At 39.6% G+C, this 23,409-nt stretch overlaps 1 protein-coding gene across 8 annotated transcripts in view; it reads right to left on the bottom strand.

Moving 5' to 3' along the window:
• Positions 1-23,409, bottom strand: part of LOC121281034 (DENN domain-containing protein 1A-like) — a 607,528-nt gene that overhangs the window by 7,012 nt on the left and 577,107 nt on the right. For 5 of the 8 annotated variants that reach the window (XM_041193614.1, XM_041193616.1, XM_041193615.1 and 2 more), the window contains 2 exons: positions 4,837-4,962; positions 2,294-2,546 (listed from right to left, as the gene is read on the bottom strand). In XM_041193614.1, coding sequence (XP_041049548.1) covers positions 2,294-2,546; positions 4,837-4,962 — 379 coding nt within the window. The remainder of the gene's footprint in view (positions 1-2,293; positions 2,547-4,836; positions 4,963-23,409) is intronic. The other 3 variants (XM_041193619.1, XM_041193620.1, XM_041193621.1) reach the window with 1 other exon arrangement.

Here is a 23,409-nt window from a genome sequence, read left to right as displayed (position 1 = left end):
AAAGCAGAGCCATTACTCGAGAACTTACATGGAGCTCGTCAATGCTGGGCAAGGTACAAGTAAGTTTCTCAGCTCTAAAACAAGCTATCTTTTAGCTTCAACCTTCAATCCCTCTCCAGGTTACTGATGCTAGTAAAGCTATCACTCCTTAGGACATTCACTCTTGGTTATTCAAAACTCCAAGTATACTGTCTTATATGCCCTCCTTTATTTCTGCATTTTCATTGTGTTAAAAGTAAGACACATCACTCTGGGTCCTTTTCTGACTAATTGGGCAGTACTTAATGGAGGTGACGAGAGTCTTGCCCGCTTGGCTGGAGAGCCAATGAGAGACCTGTGTGGCCTCTTTCAGGAAGGCCTGCCGAATTAAGTGCCAATCAAGAACCTGACTCTACAGGGGTCAAGGGCCACGACGGGAGAATGCCCCACACACAGAACTGCCAGCCAATCAGAAGCCAGCAGCTCTACTGAATGGCAGCGCAACCGGGGAAACAATGGCCGCTGCCAGTATGACCCCCACCTGAGGCCTACGATCGGCGCTGGATCTTCGCCCTCAGGCAGAATGACCAACCACCCCATACTGCATGGGACTGTCCCATATTTTTAACCTCCTGTACAAAATCTCCCCAGGACGCCATTTGGCCCATATTCTGTAACGTCGACAGGCCAGAGCTCTGAAATCTGGAAACACCAGCTACCTGGAATATTTTTCAGCCTCACCACCCCCTCCGCAATTCTCAAGTTTGCCACTTGTGACACTGCAACAGCCTTGCCCTCACCAAATTAATGCCAAAAGGTAATGTGGCTGCTTCAAAATTTGTCTGCTTGCTCCTGTCTGTTGCATGTGGGAAAGAGGGGGCTAATTACTATGTGTGGGGCAGAGGGGGTTAATTACCATGTGTGGGGCAGAGGGGGTTAATTACCATGTGTGGGGCAGAGGGGGCTAATTACCATGTGTGGGGCAGAGGGGGTTAATTGCTCGGTGCAGGGGTAGAGAGAGAGGTGGTAATTGCTGTGTCTGTGTGGCGGAGAGGGGTCTAATTATGCTGTGTTGGGGAGAGGGGACAAAATTGGATTATTATCTGAAAAGAATGAATGTACGGGGCTACAGGGAGAATGCCAGGGAGTGGCGCTAGGTAAGTTGTTTCTTCGAAGACCCAGCACAGACACGACACCAATGATGTGTCCAATCTGTGATTCTGTAATTACCAAGAGAGGAGAGAGGAGAGAGTGTGTGCGCGTATGTGTGTGTGCACGCGCGCGTGAGTGAGTGTGTGTGTGCGGGGACTAATTATTGTGCCCCTGCCTTTACATTTTTTTCCCCATTTGCGCAAGTGCACTGGGCATGTTTGTACTTTCTCTCAGAGAGGTGAGACCCCCTCCTTCCCCGCCCAATCTAATCCTCCCACCTTCCCAACACTAATCCCACCCCCCCCCGCCCCCCCCCACCCCCACCCCCAACCACCCCCCCCGCCCCCCAGCTCTCATCACCTCCCTGCATCCCATGGTTGAAGTGTTCCCTATTTTGTTTCTTAAGAATTGGCGACTCTGTGATGGTGTTGGGGGAGGTCAGCAGCAAGAGCAGGGGAGTGGTTCTCAGCCGCCCAACCCCCCCCCCACCTCTTCCCAATGCTGTCGGGTGCCTTTGAACAAGAAAACATTCCCTCCCCCCATCCCTGGGACCCTGCAAGCAACTCCACGTGGGTTTGCTTGTGGTGCTCGCCACATGGGAAGTACCCTGCCTTGCCACTGGGTTAATGGCAGTGGAAGTGGAACAAGGCCCTTACTTGGGCATTGATTGTCCACTAAGGGTCTCAATTGGCGGCGGGGATGGGGAGGCTGTCCACAGGCTTCTCTGCCATGAGCTTAAATCGGAGTGGGGTGGGGGTCCCCAACTACCACCCTCCTGACTGATTAAATGCCACAACTGGCACCAAACCAGCCATGGGGGGGGCGGGTGCATTAAATTCTGCTCATTCTGCGTCAGGACCAAAGAACCAGAGAACTCCTTTAATCACTCAATCGTTCTTTTCTTCTACAATTTTACAGGCTTTTAAAGCTCAAGAATCTGATCATCGCTTCTAAATGTAACTCGTCTTGTTTCAATGTTGGTCCTGGACCTGCACAAATGGGCCTCGGCTCTACTACTATTTTTTTTCCCCCACTTTACCAGTGCTTGCCCTTTCTTGTCCTCTGGAATGTACTTCACCATCACCAGAAAAATGCACCAAGAATGTAGTTATGATGAGTTGATCAAAAAATATGTGAACAGTACAAGATTATTTGCACAAACCTGGTGTCCGAACGGGTTTTCTATTTCTTCCTCTTTAGGGGTTCTCAGATCTTCCATACTTTTGGCTTGGCTGAGGGGCTGGTGCTTTGAGGTTACCTTTATACTGCTGAAAATGTCATCCAATAAATTCACATCCATATTCCTACCCGGCACTGAGAGGCTGGGAAAGATAGTTGACCCATGCCTTTTCTCTGTGCTCAAAACTTCGCCATCAATTATGTCGGATTCCTTTAAAGTTTTATAGGGCTGAGGCCTGTTAATTTGGCGAAAGAGGGGACAAAATTAGGATTGTATCTAAAAAAAAACGAAGAACACCTAGTTAAACCATTTCATGTTTACCATTATTAAAAACCTGTAAAATGCAAAGTCGAGGCACATTACCACGAAAACAAAGCACAGTTACTTTATTGTCCTAGCTGTCATGATAAATATTGATTCCAGGTTTTGTGCCAACATATCAGTTTTCAATGTTATACGTTGTGCTACGGCCAGAGTCTAAGTTAGTAGGTGAGATTGTCCAGCCCAAGATCAGTCACGATCATATTAAATAGTGGAGCAGGCTCGACTGGGCCTTATGCTCTGCTCCTGCTCCTATTTCTTTGTAATTTTAGTCCAGTATTACTTTCCAGCGCAACCTCGTCCATTATGCCAATTGTTTGACTTACAACAAGAGAAATGAATAGTCTGACTTGATAAACCATGTTGATTTTTCAAGTTACATTGTTAAAAATAAAACGGTTTCTAAAATTATTCTTAAATTTTGATAATCCATTAAGTATTGCTTAAAGGCTTTTAAAGGTCTGTTTTCAGCCCTGATGATTTTGCTCAGTTAATTTACCCTCAGAAGAAGTACACTATGTCTGACCAGGAGCCAGTTTTTTGGTGGAAATAAACTCTGATCTACAATCAAGGACAATGATATTGCAATTGACAGACTTAGCTACTTCAGCAGCACAGATCATTTCTAAAAAGAGATCGTGCAGTTCCTGAATCAAACTATTACATTCTCACACATTGGGTAAGCCCTAATCATATTACCTGCCCTAGTGAATCATTGCTGCAATACCTTCTATCTTAGACTTAAAAGGTATTAAATTAATTCCTCAATCCTGCTAAAGGGATTGCCAAATTTTACTAGAGAGAAATGAAAGACAGTTCAAAGGACCTTCTGATCATTAAATACTCTCCATACTTACAGTTACAACTCACCGTGAAAGGTAAATCAAAAGCAATTTAAAACAAAATTACAAATTAATGGCCTGCAGAGAATACCCAAATGGGAACAGTATTACATGGAGCTTATTACCTTCAGGAGGAAGACCTCACAAGTGAATTGTCTCATGGAATAAAGTCCTCATTCCCCAACTCTTCACTAAATTGTAATGTGTTAAAATTGTCATTATTTAGAGAAATGCAACGCTCAATATGTCACAGCAGTTGTTTAGAAAAGTATTGTGCATAAATAAGACAAAATAATCCAATCTAATGCTATAAATATAGAGATTCAGATGATTTTTGTGGTGTTTTGGTCTGTTTCCAAAACTGAACAAGGTTCATTATTAAGCCATAGTTACCACCAAGATGGAAATCTCACAAAAGTGCCACCTACTGGGCTATCACATTAATTATAACTGGTAGTGCTTTCACCAGAATGCAGAGTTTAGATTTTTAGTCAAAACAATACAGGTCACTTCAATCATTCTAGCACTGTTTTGTGATCGAAACACACAGATAACGATTCTCCTTCAACAGAAATCTATCCTAGTCCTTGATGCCAATGCTGGTATAAAATTACAAATAAAAAATTCAGCATTGGTCAGAATTCCCAGCCAACAGTGAACCCAAAAGTTGCCAATCAAGCAGATAGTTTATGCCTGGAGCAGCCACAATGGTGCATTGCCTTGTGGCAGATTTTAGACTGACAAAATAAGGGCCTTTAAAATATTATTTACTTGTAGTGTTTTAGACAGTAAGAAAAGAAACCGGAAGAGAAATTCAACTCTCAAGCTAACAGAAAATATAACAGCAGCACAGCTTTAAATTATGCTCTTATCATTCTTCGATAATTCAAGGTTTCTTTTTGATAGTTCAAGAGAGAGATCTATAATGCTGGAAAGTGTGATCTATTGAGTAAATGCTTACTAGATTATAGACAAACACATCAATACCATCGTTCAATTGTCATGAAATAATCATTGGCAAATTCTTGGCTTACAAATGTTAGATCAGTAGCATTGTACTTTGGTTTCCACAGTTACATGATTAAAATATCTGCAGTCTATAAATCTGTTACTGTATGATCAATAGGAATAGCTGCTACATAATTCTCTAAGTAAATATATTGAATAGTAGCAAAAGATTTCGGTTTTGCAAAACCTACCAAGGGAATGCAGTAGTTTATGATTGACAAGCTATTTTTTCTCAAATCTAGATAGCCAAGTATTAAACCAGTTATATACTGTAGAAACCACACACATTTACTCATAAACAAGGCACACTTAAGTTTCTCAATCAAAAGAATATAAATGAAAGAGGCAGTAGACCATTCAAAAGGAGTGAAGAGAAAGCTTTCAGAGAAGGCAGATATAGAGTCCTCTTCATGGTGAAGTTCATCATCAGAGGAATCCTCAGAAAGGAAGACTGTGTAGTGTCGTGTGGGTCTTACGATGCTGAAGAAAACAGGAAGAAAATTTACATTTACTCACTAAGGAGCAAAGGCTGAAAATCACTGTCGACATATGAAGACCATCTCGGGCTAAGAGATTCTAAAGCATCAACTTTCAAACTACTCTGTACTTCAAGAAGGGATTAGATAAGATTTTCCTGTTGGGATGTCAATACTTATCATGTAACAAAGCTATTTCTTTATTTTTGGCATTATTTTAATTAGAAATGCTGGTCTGCTGATTAGAGCAATTGTTATCTATAAGCTGCTACTCCATTAGAGTATTGCATTTCATCAGTAAAAACAGGAACTACAGAATGACAGCTAGGTCAAGGTGTGCTACAAGAAAGTGACATAATCAAAACAATTAGATATCAAAATACACCTAAATGATTTAGAAAGAAAATAATGAGTCTTGAGCAAGAACTAATTACTGGGCAGTAAGAGAATGTGAAATTTGAATAGGAGTGCAGACTACTGCTGTATAGAGGTGTTGAATCACTAATTTGTAGGGCTTGATTTTATTAATTTTTTAAAGAAAATGTTGAACATGGCAGGGAAGGCACAGTTGAAGCTCGCATGATGAGGAAGATCTTGAACACTTTATACATCTGGACTGGCCATGTGTGGGGAAACTGTCTCTGACTTCTTGTGTTAGAACTTCAGGTTTTCTGAACGTAAATACTAGGCCACCTATGGGAGGCTGCAGTATTACTGGAAAGCATATTCCAGGTTTTGACTGGCCCATGGATGGATTGAGAAGTTGATGACTATCCACTGGATAGGACAATGAGACAAGAGGCAGGAGGGGGATCCTAAGAGTGTTCAACCGACAAGCAGTCTTTTGTTATTGAATACCTTTGACAATGATAACTCAGAGGAAGTTAACCATGACAGTAGAGAGGGGGAAATATAACTTGGAAACACAGTAATAATAAGGGAATAGTTGAAAGGATAGAAATGCTTTTGTAGCTGTGAGTGAGTATCGTAATTGTGTAATAAAAACAGAAAGTGCTGGAAAAACTCAGTTGGTCTGGCGAGAGAGAGAGAAACTTTGGAGAGAGAAACAGACTTAACGTTTTCCAAAGTTCCAAAGAAGAGTCATATTGGACTCAAAATGTTAACTCTGTTTCTCTCCACAGATGCTGCCAGACCGGCTGAGTTTTTTTCAGCATTTTCTGTTTTTATTTGAGATTTCCAGCATCTGCAGTTTTGCTTTTATTACCATAATTGTGTGTTGTCCCATGGTGCTAGCAAGGGACGTTATGGAGCATCCACAAAAAATTTCAGGGTGGAAAAAGGAACACTCAATCCGAAACCAAGGCATAGAAATGAACAGAATGGAGGTCTTGGAAAGGAAGTTTCATAAATGAAGAGATAGTTTAAAGGAGCAGGCTGGCAAGGATAACTATGTCAGGATTACTCCAAATTTTCCCTGGTGGGGGACGCGGCAGAATGTGTTTTATGGTTCAGCAGGGTAGTGCAGATTCAATTCTTGAATTGTTCAAATCCCCAGGCCAAATGACAAATGAAGACCAGAGGGACAGCATTGCTCAGAGTGCTCCCTTACACCTCCTAGTGGTCAGCTTAGAATTGTTTTGGGTGAAGACCTGAGTCCCTCATTAATTCTAATGTTCATTGTTGGCACAACTGTCAAGAGGGAAACTCTCCATATTTTTCTAAAAATTGCAGATTTTCTACAGCAAAACAGAGTTTATTCTTTATTAAACAATTCCCTATATTCTGGTAACTTTAAACAAGTATTTATACTGTGCTTGAAATATGTTTTGAACTACACTGGTTGACAAGTAATCGAGATTTAACAAGGTTATTTCTGAATATCAAATTGTCAATTTTTATAAGATCACTGATAATTGCAACCGTCTCTTTTGCTATTCCTATGTGCAAGGCACATTACACAATCTATACAGTAAATACTGGTGTCATTTCATAAACAAGTGGACCAATGTATTGCAGGTAGTTCCCCATCCCCCTTCCATGCCAGTACACCTGGATAAGGAACAACAATGCCATAAGTGTCAGTATAAATCAAGTGGCACCAAGAGTCTTACAAAGCAGCTGGAAGAGGGCCATGGCAAATTCATCATATGCAATGCCGGATGCAGAGTTTAAACTCCAAATGATTCACCCATTCACAAACATTCACTCCCTCCACCACTGACGCACAGTGGCAGCAGTCTGTGCCATCTACAAGGTGCACTGCAGGAACTCACCAAGGTTCCTTAGGCAGCAACTTCCAAGCCCACAACCACTACCAGCTAGAAGGGCAAGGGTAGTAGGCACATGGGAACACCGCCACCAGGAAGCTCCCCTCCAAGCCACTCACCATCCTGATTTGGAAATATATCGCCATTTCTTCACTGTCGCTGGGCCAAAATCCTGGAACTCCCTCCCTTATAGCACTGTGGGTGTACTTACACCACATGGACTACGGCGGTTCAAGAAAGCAGCTCACCACCACCTTCTCAAGGGACAATTAGGGATGGGTAATAAATGCTGGCCCAGCCAGCGATGCCCACATCCAGTGAGTGAATTTAGAAAAATTACAGCGAAGGCCAAGAAATATCAAAGTCAGTGCGATATTCCAGAGTTAGAAACAAAGGCAGAAAATTATTCAGGGTTGCTCTGCTGGCATTACTTTGCCAGGGGAGGAGCAGCTGCAAAGAGTTTCCCAACCTAAAAAAAACTGGAAACTATCAAACTTTTATTAGCTTTATACCTAAGGTAGTTTATATCATTGTGTACTTTCTGATAACAGCAACCATGTAGCTGGCACAGGCTTCAGTCACAATTCAGATTTTTTGTAACTGTACATCTCCGATATCACATATTCACTGTTGTGCTTATCAAGTGGCACTTCTAAAGATTGTTAATGATACGCACACAAATTATTAGGTTTACAAACCCAGAAGCTTGATGTAATCTCAGAATTTGAATATTTGATTTGTCACATCCCAGGATAATTAATCAGAATTCAATGGGACTGTTATGGGGACAAGAGGATTTACAAGGTTTTTATTTCTTTTTCATTAGGAAATAACTTTTAAAATATAATTGCTCGTGCAGGAACATGAAATAAATAGAATGCCTTACAAACAACAGATATAATTACTTACACTTCTAATTTTAGGTTTCTACTATCACTTCACAAGCAGTTATCAAATCATGGAAAAGGAGTAAAAGGCTTCACCCCGTTGAAACACTAGATGGTAAACATCTTGCTTGGTTATTTGTAACATGCCTGAAGGAAGTAAAGTGTTCCCATATAGACATCACGAACATAGACAGGAAAGCAAAATGGAATTCTGCCAAGTGTTACACTAAATAAATATATTCCTAACAGTCGTTTGTTAGTACTGAACTTGAGTATTGCTTAAAGAAGAAATTTTGTCGAAGCTTTTCATCTTGCACTCATCAGGGCAATCGCAAGAATACCAATGCCAGGGGGAGCAACAACTTTATACTGTATGAGAAGAGAGCGCTGACTGGCTGGCAAGTGGACTTTTGCTTCCCCTGACATTGGTATGCTTGTGATTGTCTTGATGAGTGCAAGATGGCTTTTTTTCAGCGACACTCAAGTATATTTCTCCTGCTGGAACACTTTACACAAAGATTCACAGTGCTGATAATAAAACAAAAAAATCTGTGTTTATAAAAGTTATTTCCGCAATTCCAAATCATATGATTTCTCACCGCAAATCACAGCATTCATCACATTAAACTGACCATGATCACAAATTCAAACATTGGCCCCATTATGCTGACAAATTGGACAGTTTTACAGGTGCAAATATAAGAAGAAACAGTACAAAAGATCGATATTTCAAGATTGGATTATCAATATCCATCGGAGCTCCTTTTGATTTTGGCACCTTTCTGCATCTTTACACATTCTGCTCCCAAACCATCTCAACACCATTTACTTACCGTTTCTTCCTGACTGTACAATTTATCTCACCCCCTAAAATTTGGATGCTTTGTAATTTCTATGTCTTTGGCAGGATGTGGGAATTGCTTTCCTATAATTTTCCTGCAGATGGCACAAATCCATTTTTTTCCCCCTCTTAGCATCTCAACTGTTTAGTAAACTCTACCAGCCACAATGCCCAGAAATGGAGGCGAATACCCAAAAGTGCTTTGAATGCAGACGTGACATAAAATAACAGGTGGTAGCCAGTTCATAAAAGTACATGGGATGCTGCAATGACATTTTCCATGCAATAGGAAACATGCAAACATCTTTCTCAACTCTTTTGCATAAGTATATCACACAGCACGGCTTTAATTATCACATACATCCAGCTGTGCTAGCAATTATCATTTAAATTTGTGCAATATTCTGTAAATAAAATCATTCATTAGTATGGGAGATGCATTTCATACTAAAAGTGATGACAGTTAAAAAAGCAATTTCCATTTCTTCTTTGCCGTTACTATTATCTTCCTGGCATTGCTTCCCCTGCTGGTTCCCGATTCCACTTGTCATCCTCCTGCACTTATCTGACAACTGTTCATGTGTGTATGACGGCAGAATAGTTAACCAATGGGACCTCTCATTTGAACTCAAAATCTTTTTTCCTTGTTATCAATGCATACTGCCAGTAGGGGTTGTTTGATAGTGAGCTGGCGAGGGGAGCCCAATCACTTTACCATCTTTAAAGCCAATTATAGCACGCTTGCCACTACCTAGGATGAGGTTAGCTAACTCAGCACAGACTAAAGTATGAACTTGGGAACTTTCTGGTCCATACAGGTTAGTTACTCAGCAAATAAAATCACTGGGTCACTGGAGAGCTCACTATTGCACCTTCATAAAATTTGCATCTTTATATTGCAGTAAATTAAAAAAAACCTAATTTTGCAGATCAATATAAATAGCTTAAATTCTACTAATCATATTTTTAAAAATATAAAACTGATTTTCCCAGTTACTGAACTGAATTGTTCTTATTTGATAGGCCACCACACCTTATTTCACATTAATAAAATGGCAAATTATATTTTTATATGAATTCTACAATGTTGCTATTCAGGTGTATGAACTGAAAAATTAACATGTTCCTAATTAACTTTCTTGAAGTGAAGTAATAATGTCTTTAGAGTGAACACCTACTCTATTCCCTTTGATTCCTTACAAAAATCAAACAGCTGCGATTTATTGACACAGTTCTCACAAGTTAGCTCAAAGTTCATCATATGGACACATTCTGGAACTACAGTAAAAACAAGGAAATGGACAGTAACAGGATCTGAGTGGTTTGGGTCATCAGCTCATGTCACAGCTCTCAAATGTGCAGTGGAATTTCCACAGGATCTCCCAGGATCTCCCAGCATAATTTTGAGAGAAACTGGATAAAATGTGTAAGCAGTCACAAAAACAGAAAATGCTGGGAAAACTCAGCAGGTCTTGCAGCATCGGTGGAGAGAATAACAGAGCCGGTGTTCTGAGCCTGTACGAGAGAGTTCTGAAGAAGAATCATACGGGCTGGTAATGTTAACTCTGTTTCTCCTTCCACAGATGCTGCCAGACCTGCTGAGTTTTTCCAGCATTTTCTGTTTTTGTTTCAGGTTTCCAGCATCTGCAGTATTTTGCTTTTATCTTAGTGTGTAAGCAGCCACTTATCTGGGGTTTCCACTACGGTTACTGTAGGGGGTTGGAGAACCCTCGTGGAAATTCTACTCCCCACCTCCCCCCGCCCCACCTTGAGTAACATTTGATCTTTTGGGGTAACTCCACTATTTAACTTGGTGAATCAATATGGTCAATTTTGTATTGAGCTGCCTCTTCCTGAATAATGGCTCCTTGCAGCAGTATGGTTGCTAAAGCACTGGTCGCTTTCCGATACTTTGTTTGATCAGTAATTTTTTTGTACGTGTGAACCCTGATAGTGAGTGCAGGCAGGGGAATCATCAATGGCCAAAATCACAGCTAAACGTAATCCAATCTTGGCCTAAAATCCACTTATGGCAGGGATTGTTGGACAGCAATCAGCTACAGAAACCCTGGTCATTTTCCCATGCTTTGGGGAAAGATGTGGACGGTGAAATGCTGCAGTGCTGCAGGCTCCATCTGATGAAAACAAGGCTCACATTTTTTGACTTCAAAACTGTTATTGGGGTAAAGTTTCAAAGATGTTGGCTGCAGTTCCTCATCTCGCACTTGAAATGTGGGGATCCTGCACCTGACAACATTCTATACAGTACCTTCAAGTATCGTGTCACTAAAAATGTATGGTGCATCATATTGAGTTTTAAATTGTTTTCACAGACAATACTTAGTGTTTAATTTGGTAAATTTGTTCATTCAGATGCTGAATAGTTAAGTATTGTTCTGGTCCATTGTATAGATTGTTGGAAAGAACAGAAATTATATATAAACTAAAAGTGATGAGTGTTCAGTGTTCTAATTATTATAAACAAATGCAAAACATACTGTGGATAGAAAAGTCACATCAAGTTTCTAAAGAAAGATGCGTTTCTTTTATTACATGGTTTTTTTTTATTTCCAGTCTCCTTTAAAAAGACTAGAATTATAATCTCAGCAAATCACCCCATATTCCTAATTAATCTGATTCGGTGACCCATGCTGACGTTTACTACCTGTTACCTGCTTGGATATCACACTGAGGAATCTGTCTGTGGAAAGGCAGGTCACAGCAAGTGCTGGTACACAGAGAACAACCACAAATAAGAAAAAAAGATTTTCTGTCTGTCTCAGCTATACATGCCATCAGCTCTGCATGACTACACCAGCTCCTGCCTCCTAATCCCTTGGCTGAGTTACAACGTGGATGACTTGCCCCTCTATTTTAATGTCTCGTTATCATGTCTTCTGTTACTGTTAGTATGTGACAACAATGACAGCAGAGGCTGTTCCTTGTTAAATATCATGTAACAAATACAGCTCTACAAAATCTAAGATTCGCTTCATAGCTTATGATGGTGTGGGTTTATTTTAATGAGGAAGGACCGCATCTTGAGGGTGTTTTTTTCCGCCAGAATGCATTAAAAAAATGAATTTCAATCAAGTGATTAGAATTGAAATGTGACAAATCCAAACGTCTATAAAATAAATTGACACCAGTAAGAAAAAACAGAAATTTTGTGATTTTAGTTTTTATTTTGCAAGGAACCTTGTTGTCTGATATGAAGTTGTTTAAATATGGTACCGATCGATTCTGTAGGGATATAGTGTTTAAAATCAAATAAATATAGTTATACACTAGCTAATATCTTTTTGGAAAGATAGCGGTACAAAATATGAAGCAATATAGTCAGTGTACAGATTTGTGTAAGGGCTCCAGGTCCCCTCATTGGGCCACCATATTCCAAATCTCTTGTACTTGCTCAGTTACATTTTTAGGGAATAGTTTCACTCTCAATTGCTTTGCATTCTGCAATGGCATCCAACTTCAACGATGCACTTTATGACCAACAATTGCCCTTTCTCCGAAAGCATCTCAGAGAAAACATTAATGGCTGGTTTGGGGTAGTTTTTACTCAGCAGGCATGGAATTCACGGAAGATCCTGATCCTGTTCTTAAGTGGCTGCCATGATGCTTTTCAGCTGAGATCCTGAGTGGTTGATACAGAAAATGGAGCATCATCGTTTTTGCTTGGGCTGGCTTCAGACCTGGTGAAGGTGAAAAGGCAGTGCTTCAGAACATCGTTCCAATGCACTGTGTCATTTGGGATCCTTTAAGTTGTTACCTACATTTTTGATGCACAATGTTTGTCTAGAATATGCCAAAATCCAGGACTTTATTCTTACAACCAGCGTAAAGAGTACTAAGCATGCTCAGAAAACTAAAGTTTCATTCATAAGCATTTTCATGCCACTCAATAAATATTCAAGGCTAACAGCAATGTAATATTATATTAATCCCTTTAAATTTTCACTGGCTGTTGATAAAATTGACATTTTCAATTGCAACAAAACAAGGACAAACTATAAAATCCACAATTTAATTAAATGTTCAATTAAAGATTGCTTTAAAAAAATAACAAGCAGTGTTTTTAAAAGGTGAATTACCTCAAGTAATGTGTTCTTAATCTGGCAACATTCATTAAAAATAATGATTTATATTTATAATTTTCTCAAAGGTTAATTTTGAAGATATAAAACACAACCATTTTAATTATTTTTGACTGAAAATTATTTTAATTTGTTTCCACTTCCTTTAGGTCCTCTTGTGTAATGTAGCATCTTCTGGCTGAGGGAAGGCAGGCAAACTGTTTCTGGGCTTTTGCCAAAGCCATTCTGTAATTTGCCACTGCCTTGTGTGTCTCTGATTATTTTTTTTTCCCCCTCTGTGGAAGTGGCTGGTCTCCAAACCTGGGAGTGTGGAATATGAGCAATCAAAAGCAAGAGCTGGTGCCTTATGGTTCTGTGGCATCCCAACGCACCTCACTTTGCTGGCACCTAATGTTGTCAACGACAACAAAGCAGAACTCTGTGCAGCAAAGGATGCCCTTCTGCAAAAACATGTTAGCATTTCAGTGTTCTCCGGATCCAGAGGACCTGAAGGGAGGTCAAAATTTCCTGCACCGATCAAAGGGGCAATCAGCCAATTCATCTATAGACATGTTTAATGTTCTATTAATTCAAAGTTTATATCTTCAAAACTGTTTTTTTCCCCCTATTATATACTTTAGACATTGAATAAAATAAAACATTTCTGGGATTGCTTGCAGTTATTGCATCAACATGTATAAAGACCAGTTGCTGCATAGCAATTTTCTTACACTGTACCCACAGCAAGGTAACCATTCACAATAAGATCCACTGCATTTTATAGAATGACTGGTGGTGAGCAGTAGGACACCATGAGGGATTCACAGCTTAATATCAGAAAATGCAGCTCTTGGGCTTCAAGATCACACATGAATTATTTTTCAATTACCCATGCCAGACTCTGATCTCCATCATCCAGTCAGGAGAAGCACCTCTGCATGCCAGCTGTTTCCACACAGACAGCAAGTGAAACTCAAAAGGTTGGCTGCTCTCACTGTCTTCTCTTCCAAATGTTAACAATAACTAGTCTAAGAAGTCCTAGAGTGTGAGGGACAAGCACTTGAGAATTAAGGAAAAGCCTGCTGATGCTCAGGAGCTCACCCTCTTTACATGACTGGAAGTCATGCAACACCACAATTACTCATGAGTTACCAATCAGTTGCTTTGGGATTTCAGTGAGTTTAACTGGTAAATAGGTGAGTGACACAGGCAAGAAAATTCCTAAATTTGATCTCAAGTCTGAATTCAGTTACCAGTGGCAGGAGTGGTGGGGGGTGTGCATGGTGGTATTAATGGCACCTTAATTGACTGGCGAACAAATCAGCCAAGGTTCTTGCTTCTATCCAAAAGCTCCGCTGGAAGAGTACATGCCTGCTATCAAATGATGGGAGGGTCATGGTACTCCCAGTGACTGACACTCACTTGTAACTGACAGAGGGAGAAAGGCTTCCATATCACCTCTCAACTATTTTAATGTGTTTGTGATACTGATTTGTAGGCATGTTGGTAAATACAGGTGTTAAGAGCCAAACATGCAACCATCAAGATACCCGCAGATATTGTGTCGAGACAGCAGGCATATTGCAAAGTGACAGAAATCTGGGTAAGGTCTTACTATACAGTGCGATAGATTATCCTGTTCATCTCCTGAGTGGCAATCTGGTGGAGTTGATCGCTTGCCCTTTACAGAACCCACCTGACTATATTCTATGTGATGACGAGTAGCCAATACCCTGCCTGCTGTTCTTCCAGTGGTTTACCTGGCATCTGCCTGGAACGTGCATGCTCTTATAGCTGTAAAATGAAATTACTCACCCCGAGAGGATTCATACCCCAATAAGCCGCAAGTACTGATACTAAACAAAACATGTTGAATGTGGAGGTTCTTTAATTTAAAATAAAAAATTCTTTTGAAAAGGACGGAAAGAGAACTCAGTTTTCTGCAAACTATTTGAAGGACAGCTAGGAGGGAAACTGGAGCAGCTCAGAGTTTTTTTTGTTGCACCGGAGTCATAATTTTACTTTTTCTCTGGCTAAATGGGCAGGCAGCATAACGAAGAAACTGTGAATATTCACAACCACTTTACAATGCCAGATGTGATGTTCAAATCCTACCAAACTGAACTCAACAAAGCTAGTCACACATTAGAGAAAAATTGACTATGGAAGCCTGCTGGATTCTGGTTCGCTAATTTCCCATCACGTCTGGTCTACTTGCAACATCATGGGGTTAATTCTTGATGTTTTCTGAAGTGGTCTACAAATTATTCAAGTTACACAAATAATAATTTTGGCAACAAGAGTGGCCCTGTTGGCGCTACCTACGTACCACTGTGTCATAAACACAATAATAGCTACACTAAGACTGGGAACCTCAAATGAGTCCATCAAGCAAGAGGGAATAGCAAGGAAGTGGAGTGCCCCGAAGGTGAAGTGACATAAAGATGACATGTAAATGATGTTGGCGAACTAAGGAGGAGTAAGCGGATTCCTTTGATAATCCAAGAACCCTGAAGAATTATGCTGCATCCTTTACTTGTTGTAAACAAGAAGTGACATACTTGAAATTAAGCACTTCACGGCAATATTGTGTTAATAAAGGTAAACAAACAATATTATTTAATTGGCTTCTAATTTTAGAAGCCAATATATCTAGAGTCCAAAAGACAATATCATCTGAACACAATCTCAAGATGTTGCCATAACTCTGAATCTCAGAAATGAAGAAAACTCTTAAGGTCTTCCAAAACTCTGCTGCTTGTGTCGTAGCTTTCACTGAGTCCTGTTCATCCATCAGCCCTGTCCTTGTTGATCTACTTTGGTTCCTGGTTAACAATGCCTCCCTCAATTCTAAAATTCTCATCCTTGTTTTCAAATCGCTGCATGGACTCACCACCTCCCCAACCCCACCACCCTCTATGCAAACTCCTCCAGCTACACAACATTCCAAGATATCTACACTCTTTCAACTCCATGGGACATTTTGCTACATTAAAGGCACTAGATAAATACAGTTGTTGTTATTATGTTTGGATGAAGAACTTGCCATTACTTCCTCAGATTGCATAGCCTCCACATCTTGCTTGGTATTTACCCAAGTACCTTGGGTGACATTCAAAAAATATAATTGAGAGCTTCTAACTCCTATTTCCTTCTAAAGCTATTCTATAAAAAATCCAGTACATTTAGCCCTAATAACACTACACTAGGAAGCAAAATGAAACATTTAATTGAAATGCATCAATTAAAAAAATAGATACTGAATATATTAACCTCTATAGCACTTTGTCTCAAAGGAACTAGGCAGCTCATCGGAATTCATATATGTTCTAAGTGGTGAATTGTTTGCTAAATATTAATGATGTTCATATAGTTTTATATACAAGTAATGGAAAAATGCTAATAAAAGATGTAAATTATAATGCATTGGGGTATATCCTTCCACTCCCTTTTCTAATGGAGTTCAATTATAAATTACCTGACCAGTGCAGCAGAGGCCAATGTTCAGTCCTAATTAAAAATATTACAAAACCTTAGAGAAGGTTGTTTCCACTGTCAAATTAAAGAGCTACATGGAATCAATTATTACTAGGTTACTATCAATTTAAAACTACAGCCCTTACTGATTTCTAATACATAATCAGTGCATGTGGACTCTAGAAATGAGTGGATAAAAGTCTCAACATCGTGTGTGTCAAATGTTAAGTCTGAGAGCAAATAACGTGGAAAAATTGCATCACATTATATATGATATACTGATTAAATTAATTATGACTTTAAAGTGAGCACATTGCAGATGTTAAGTTTTGAATTGAGATTTAATTTTGTTTTAAAATGAATGTGAATCATCAACTTTTACTCCTACAGGTGCACATTTTAAGTGCAGTCAGTTTTATTTCTACTTGACAAGGGCATTAATATAGAGGAAAGCAACAAAATATTAACCGTAAGTTATTAAAATACTTCTTTACAAGTTGCTCTGTGCTGCAGTGCCTGCCCCACTCCACAGGGAGGCAGTAAAGCTACATAATAGAAAGAAAGCATAACATGAGCGGAAACACTAAAGGGCAGGCTAGTCTGGATGCTCTTCTAACTTGCAACTTTTACATGTTTAAGTTACTAAATAATGTTGCCGTTGGCGATAGCACCATGCAAACATGTATTGTTGTTCCTCTTTATACACAGAGCTGGACTGTGATTTACAACAACTAATTGTTATTATTTTCAGTTTTCACAAAACATTGAGCATTCTATTCAACAATCTTCAGAATGTTAAAGTATCAAATGATTTATTAAAAGTACAATATAATGTATGTATCCAGGGAAGGAAGATCCGAATTTAAAGGGTTTAAATTCCTGTGCTGATTTAGCTAAAATGAGCTTAAGGCAGGGATTTTCCGGCCCTGTCTTGCCCAGACCCGCCCTGGGAGTTTCAGCGGCCCAGCTACAAGTCCATTGGTTTTGGGCGGGACCAGACCCTCCCGGCGGTGGGCGGGACCAGACCCTCCCGGCGGTGGGCGGGACCAGACCCTCCCGGCGGTGGGCGGGACCAGACCCTCCCGGCGGTGGGCGGGACCAGACCCTCCCGGCGGTGGGCGGGACCAGACCCTCCCGGCGGTGGGCGGGACCAGACCCTCCCGGCGGTGGGCGGGACCAGACCCTCCCGGCAGTGGGCGGGACCAGACCCTCCCGGCGGTGGGCGGGACCAGACCCTCCCGGCGGTGGGCGGGACTGGAAAATCCCGCCCTAAGATTTCTGATAATGGAAAAGGTGAATGCTTCAAAACAAAATAAAATAATAACTTGACATTCAAAGTATTACTACCTTAAAAACCCAAATTAAAATAGGTCAGTTTTTATCTGGAGTATGACCCTCGATGTAACAAGATGGAAGTTAAACGAAACTCAAAAAAAAAGTTGGGAAATCTGTTTCACTAGTTTCGTCTTAATAAATTGAGAGAATTATTTTCTTCCTTTCTCAGTACTTTTGTGTTGTGTCTTGTTCCTCAGTAATGATAACAGGTTAGCATTCTCCTCTCAGCACTTCATAGATGGCTGCTAGAACATGCAAACAGTATAATCTGTTTAGCTGCGTGCCCATTTTCTGCAGGAAAGTTACTCTGCTGTGTTGAGGAGCCTCTCTCACAGCTTGTCCAACACGGGTACAAATCCATACCTTTCAACATGAGGGAACGCTATTCACAATTCTATTTTGCTTGGCAGCTTGTTACTGAAAGCATGTATGAAAAGGAGTATGTTAATAAATGTGCAAGCATTAGAGCCAATAATATGAAATAGGATTATTACTCATTTTAGCTTTCTTCTGAATTGGATCAGGTCTCTTTTTCAGGTCATCTGTGTCTGCCACAGTTTGTGTTTAATGAGAAGTAAGTTTATTTCATTGGCAAAATGTGCTAATAGAGATAAAGGGTTCAGTTTGTCAGTCTTGTCCAGTCCTCTGTCTAAATTCATACATATCAATGGTGCTTCGGAAGAACAGGTCTATATTGTCATGGCTTACTGCTGCAATGATCAAAACATAAAGCCACTAGGATGGCGGCAACATGAGATAACAAGTAAGAATTTATTGCTGAATTATGGTCTAACCTGACATATTATCTAGCTTCAATCACAGAAAATACACTTGTGCACCAAATAAATTCAAGCATTAAGAAATTCAAATAGAATGATCAGGAATGATATAGAATCACAATTTTGCAAAAATAAACCCACTTTGTAAAATAATTTGTCAAGCTGCCCTAGGTCTCAATATATAATTCAGTTTCATATCTACTACACACTGGCTGACTTACATATACGTGCTTACTATAATCATCAACTTAATCTTTCATTCTCTAATTGACAACTGCACAGATATATTCTCAGCCCTCTACACTCTACCCATTAACTGGAAGGAAATTGCAACTGGCGAGCTTTTCACAAAAAAAACCCTTTAAAAATATAAGATACATTATATCGCGCACACTTCTGCTCTGCATATCATGAATTATTTGCAGAAATCAGTAGAGTTTTTTTCCATTGGATTTATGAGATGCAACACAAAAGTACTGAGAAAGGAAGAAAATAATTCCCACAATTTATTAAGACGAAACTAGTGACACTGATTTCCCAACATTTTTTTTTGAGTCTTGTTTAACTTTCATCTTGTTACAAGGGGCATTCTCCAGATAAAACTGACCTATTTGATTGGGTTTTTAAGTTAGTAATATTTTCAATGTCAAGTTTTTGTTTTGTTTTGCAGCATTCATCTTTACCATCATCATAAATCTTAGGGTGGGATTTTCCGGCCTTGCCTGCTACCGTGGTCATCTGGTCCCACCGGAAGCCAATGGGCTTTTGGCTGGGCCACTGAATCTGTTGTGGTGGGTCCTGCTACGATGGGGCTGTAAAATCCCGGCCTTAATCTCGACTAAGCTAAATCAGCACAGGAATTTAAATCCTGGACTCTGGATAAATCCTTAGGCTAACTTGGGCTTTGAGACTGTTAAGCTTTAGAATCTAAAATTTGCATTTTGCACAGCTGAAGTCTGAATTTAAAGGGTGCATTGTCTACACATGGTCCTTGGCAAAAGTGAAATCACCCATCTGCTAAAAGCTATGGCCGGAACTGCAGATATTTTGCTTGAACTCCACTAATAATTCATTGGTACCCCACAAAAATCCCTGCCTCCCCTATCTGCTGGACTGGGCAAGGGTCATTTAAGTGAACTGTATTAACACCTAACTTGCCCATCTTTTAGGATTTTCGGGAATCAGACAAAAGAAATCATCATCATCATGAGTTTATCTACCTCCTCTCCATTTTAAGTGATTATAAGATAAACTTTCATTTACATAGCAATTCCAACATCCATTGAATCAGTGAATGATATGGCACCCGAAGCCAGCCAGTTGGCCCATGAGGGCTACACTGGTTCTTTGAACCAGCTATCCCATTAGTTCTATTCCCATGAGCTATCCCCGTAGCCCAGCAAATCTGTCCTCCTCCAATTATCCAATTCCTTTTTGTTATGATACAGCAGGTGGTATTTGCCAGACTGACCAAATCCACAAGGGAAGCTTGGCCACACTATCACAACGGTTTTGCAATTTGTATTTATTATGAGAAGGGTTGTGCACTGAATTCAGAAGTAACGAGTCCATCAACACCTTTAGGGATTTTAAGAATTAAATTAAAACACTTATTAACAAAAGAAAAGAATTAAAGCACATATGGTTTATAGTTACATCGTTACTTAATATTACAATAAATCCAAAAATTCCAAATTAACCTGTCTCCCAACTACTCACCCCTTTTAAGACAACAGTCCCAAAATATAATTTAAATGTAGAGAGGCAATCCAGCAAGGTTACCATGGCATCCACTCAACAGTGGAATTCCAAAGGCTTTTTAACAAAACTTTGGTTACTGGAACAGCAGACTTCTGCAATGTGGCTAGACGCTGTTTCCCCAAGTCTGTTTCACATGGTATGTCTTTTAGATCATACACAGCCACTCCTGATACAACATTTCATCCTTCTTTAAATATATATATTTCTTCCTCTTTAATCTGTAAATCCCATTGTTTCCATATGTCTTTGGAATTTACTTTTCTCATACTATAAAAATCTTCTATGTTGTCAATATGGCCTTTTCATTTTGGGAAAAGTAAATGTTATAACCTTGCCCTATTTATCCTGTCAGTTGTAAAACTTTATCACGTTTCTTTGAAAACCAAACACTTCTCCACATGTCTTAAAATGCAAATTTCATTCACCCGTTGTCTGCTGAGATTTCTACCCTAGCTCAATCATCTGCATTTCAAATACCCCTTTTACACCTAACTCTTTTGATCATTTCAACCTTGCAGTCTATCCAACTCCAATTAAATCAGCCACACAGACACACAAATAAACCTACCTTACAATATCCCCCAATAATATTATGAAAAATATGACAGTTTCGTGACATTTTTTAAAGTTAAGTCTGAATCTGCTTCCATTGCCCTTCTATAAAGTGCTTTCCAGAACAAACAACTTGATGCATAATCTTTTTCTTCTTCATGTCATCTCTGGTTCCTTTGCAAATTATCTTAAGTTTGTGTATTCTGGTTCACAACCTTTCTGCAATTGGAAACGGTTTCTCCTGATTTTATCAAAGCCCTCGATGATGTTAAACATCTCAATCGAATCTCCCCCTAACTGTTTCTGCACTTGGGATAACAACTCCAGGATCTCTAATCTTTACAGATAACTGAAGTATTTATTCCCCAGAACCATTAAAGTAAAATTCTGTACCACACACTCTGAGGCCTTCAAATCTTACCTAACGGTGCACAGAATTGGCCACAATACTTCAGCTGGAATACTGATAAATTACCCTGATCATATAACAAAGCAAGCATGTGGGCGCTGAGCTGAAGTCAAAGGAATCTGACGGGTGGGGAAGGGTGTGCAGTGTGAGGAATAGAGGGAAATGATGAAACACAGTTAAAGTGAGGGCGGTGAGAGATGTTGAAATCAGGAACATAATAACAAGGCAAAATCGTTTTGAAAGGTAGTTTCAAGTGGTAGGATACTGGTGCTGGAAGACTGACCTCCAATAATGAAACAGGAAGTACGGGGAACATTAATCCCTGGAACACTAATCCTTGGATGCAGCTTGGGACATAGAATGGGGCATTTCCCAAATAAGGTGGAGTGAAGCTCTGCAGGGATTTGGAAATGAGAATGAAGATTCTGAAACTGATTCAATGACACAAGGTACCAGAATGCTCGGGGATAAGGTGACGATCCAAAAGAACTAAGGCCCTAGAGTTTTTGACTTACTTGGATTTGTGAAAGTTGAAGGTGGGCAGAGCACTGAGAAATCAATATTCAAATGCATAAAGGTGTGGGTAAATGATAATAGTTATAATATTTATAACATGTGAAAGTAAAAAAAAAAATTATGCATTTAAGAAAGACTTTGGAGGAAAACTGAGTGGTGCATTGGTTCAGGACATAGTCATTTTACTTCTGAAACTTGGGCTTGAATTCAGACCAGATTAATAGACTGTAAGGGTCATATATAAAGTAGATTTGAACAGTCTAATCACAGTTTCAAATGAATGCAGCCTAAAGGATGCAATGGTTCACAATTTGAAACTAAACTTGCAATTTCATTCAAAAAGGCTTGAAGGATGGGCAATGTGTAAAGTTGGAAAATCTATACTAGCATTGAAAGGGTGGTCTTCCTAGTTTGGGCTGAAAACAACTGGAGGAAAGACCTTACCTGTGCAATCATAAACCTCTTATCTACAAGTCTAATCCTCTCCCCCATTACCACCACCACCCACCCACCCACCACCTCCCAAATTGCTGATAAAAAGAGTAGAGGGAGCTTTATTCTGCATCGGTGAATACTTGTTGGTGATACTGGGTATCCAAAATTGAGAAAACTTCACCAAATAGTGGCCTGGTGTTCCCCTGTCCCAATGGAAGTTTAAATCTGGCACTAAGTCATGTTGGTTGATGAGCAGAAGCACTGATGTCAGCAAGCATATAGGCAGCCAATCAAACTGCGGTATTCACAATCAGTAAACCAGGAAGTTAAGTGCACTTAAATACCTTCGCCATCACTTTAAATTTTCAGACAGTGAAATAAATTTTGATTGGATTGAGATAGACGTTTAAATAAAGATAGATAAATGTTAACTTTTTTTAAAATGTGGATTTTTTTTATCATTATGGAAAAATTTGATATTCCACAAACATAGAATTAGTTTTTCAAGGCCAGTGAGGGTGTTTAGTGATAATTATGAAGTTAGAATGCCATTGAAAACTCAATTAGCACTTCATTCAATAAGGTGAAACTTTTTAAAGGGGTTTTACAGGAGACTAACAGTGTATGAGTGGAAGTTCTCAGCAATTCCATTTTTTGGCATGTTTGTAGTCTGGGGGCAGACAGAAGGGGTGGATGCCCTCTGGAGAAGCTTGGAATCACCGACAGCAACTTCTAGATCTCATTCTGTGCATGGATAATCTCCAGAAGTTGCTATCAGTTTCAGTGGAATAATGATGGCAAATGCTGGCAGTTTAGCCATCATCAGCACAGCAACATTTGGGTCCATATAAATTAAAAAAAAAAACAAGGCTAAGTCAAAAGAAATTGAATGTCCTCTGTTAGACAATCAGCCACTAGGTATAAATATCTAAGCAACATTTTTCACGTGATATTTACCTTTGTGCTGTTGCTTCACCTAAAAGTGCAGCCATTTGCCTTTCACATTATGGTAGAGAGGAACAATAGTGGGTTACAAGGAAAGAAGTAATATTTCATTCTGCATTCAAATTTATCACCATTTTAAAAATAGAAAGGCCCAAATTGTTTGAATTGCACCAAATTCTGCAAAATTAACTCGTTGGTCCCAATTTA

Source organism: Carcharodon carcharias, chromosome 8, assembly GCF_017639515.1.
Source record: "Carcharodon carcharias isolate sCarCar2 chromosome 8, sCarCar2.pri, whole genome shotgun sequence".
Lineage (NCBI taxonomy): Eukaryota > Metazoa > Chordata > Chondrichthyes > Lamniformes > Lamnidae > Carcharodon > Carcharodon carcharias.
This window is presented reverse-complemented; position numbering and strand designations above follow the sequence as displayed.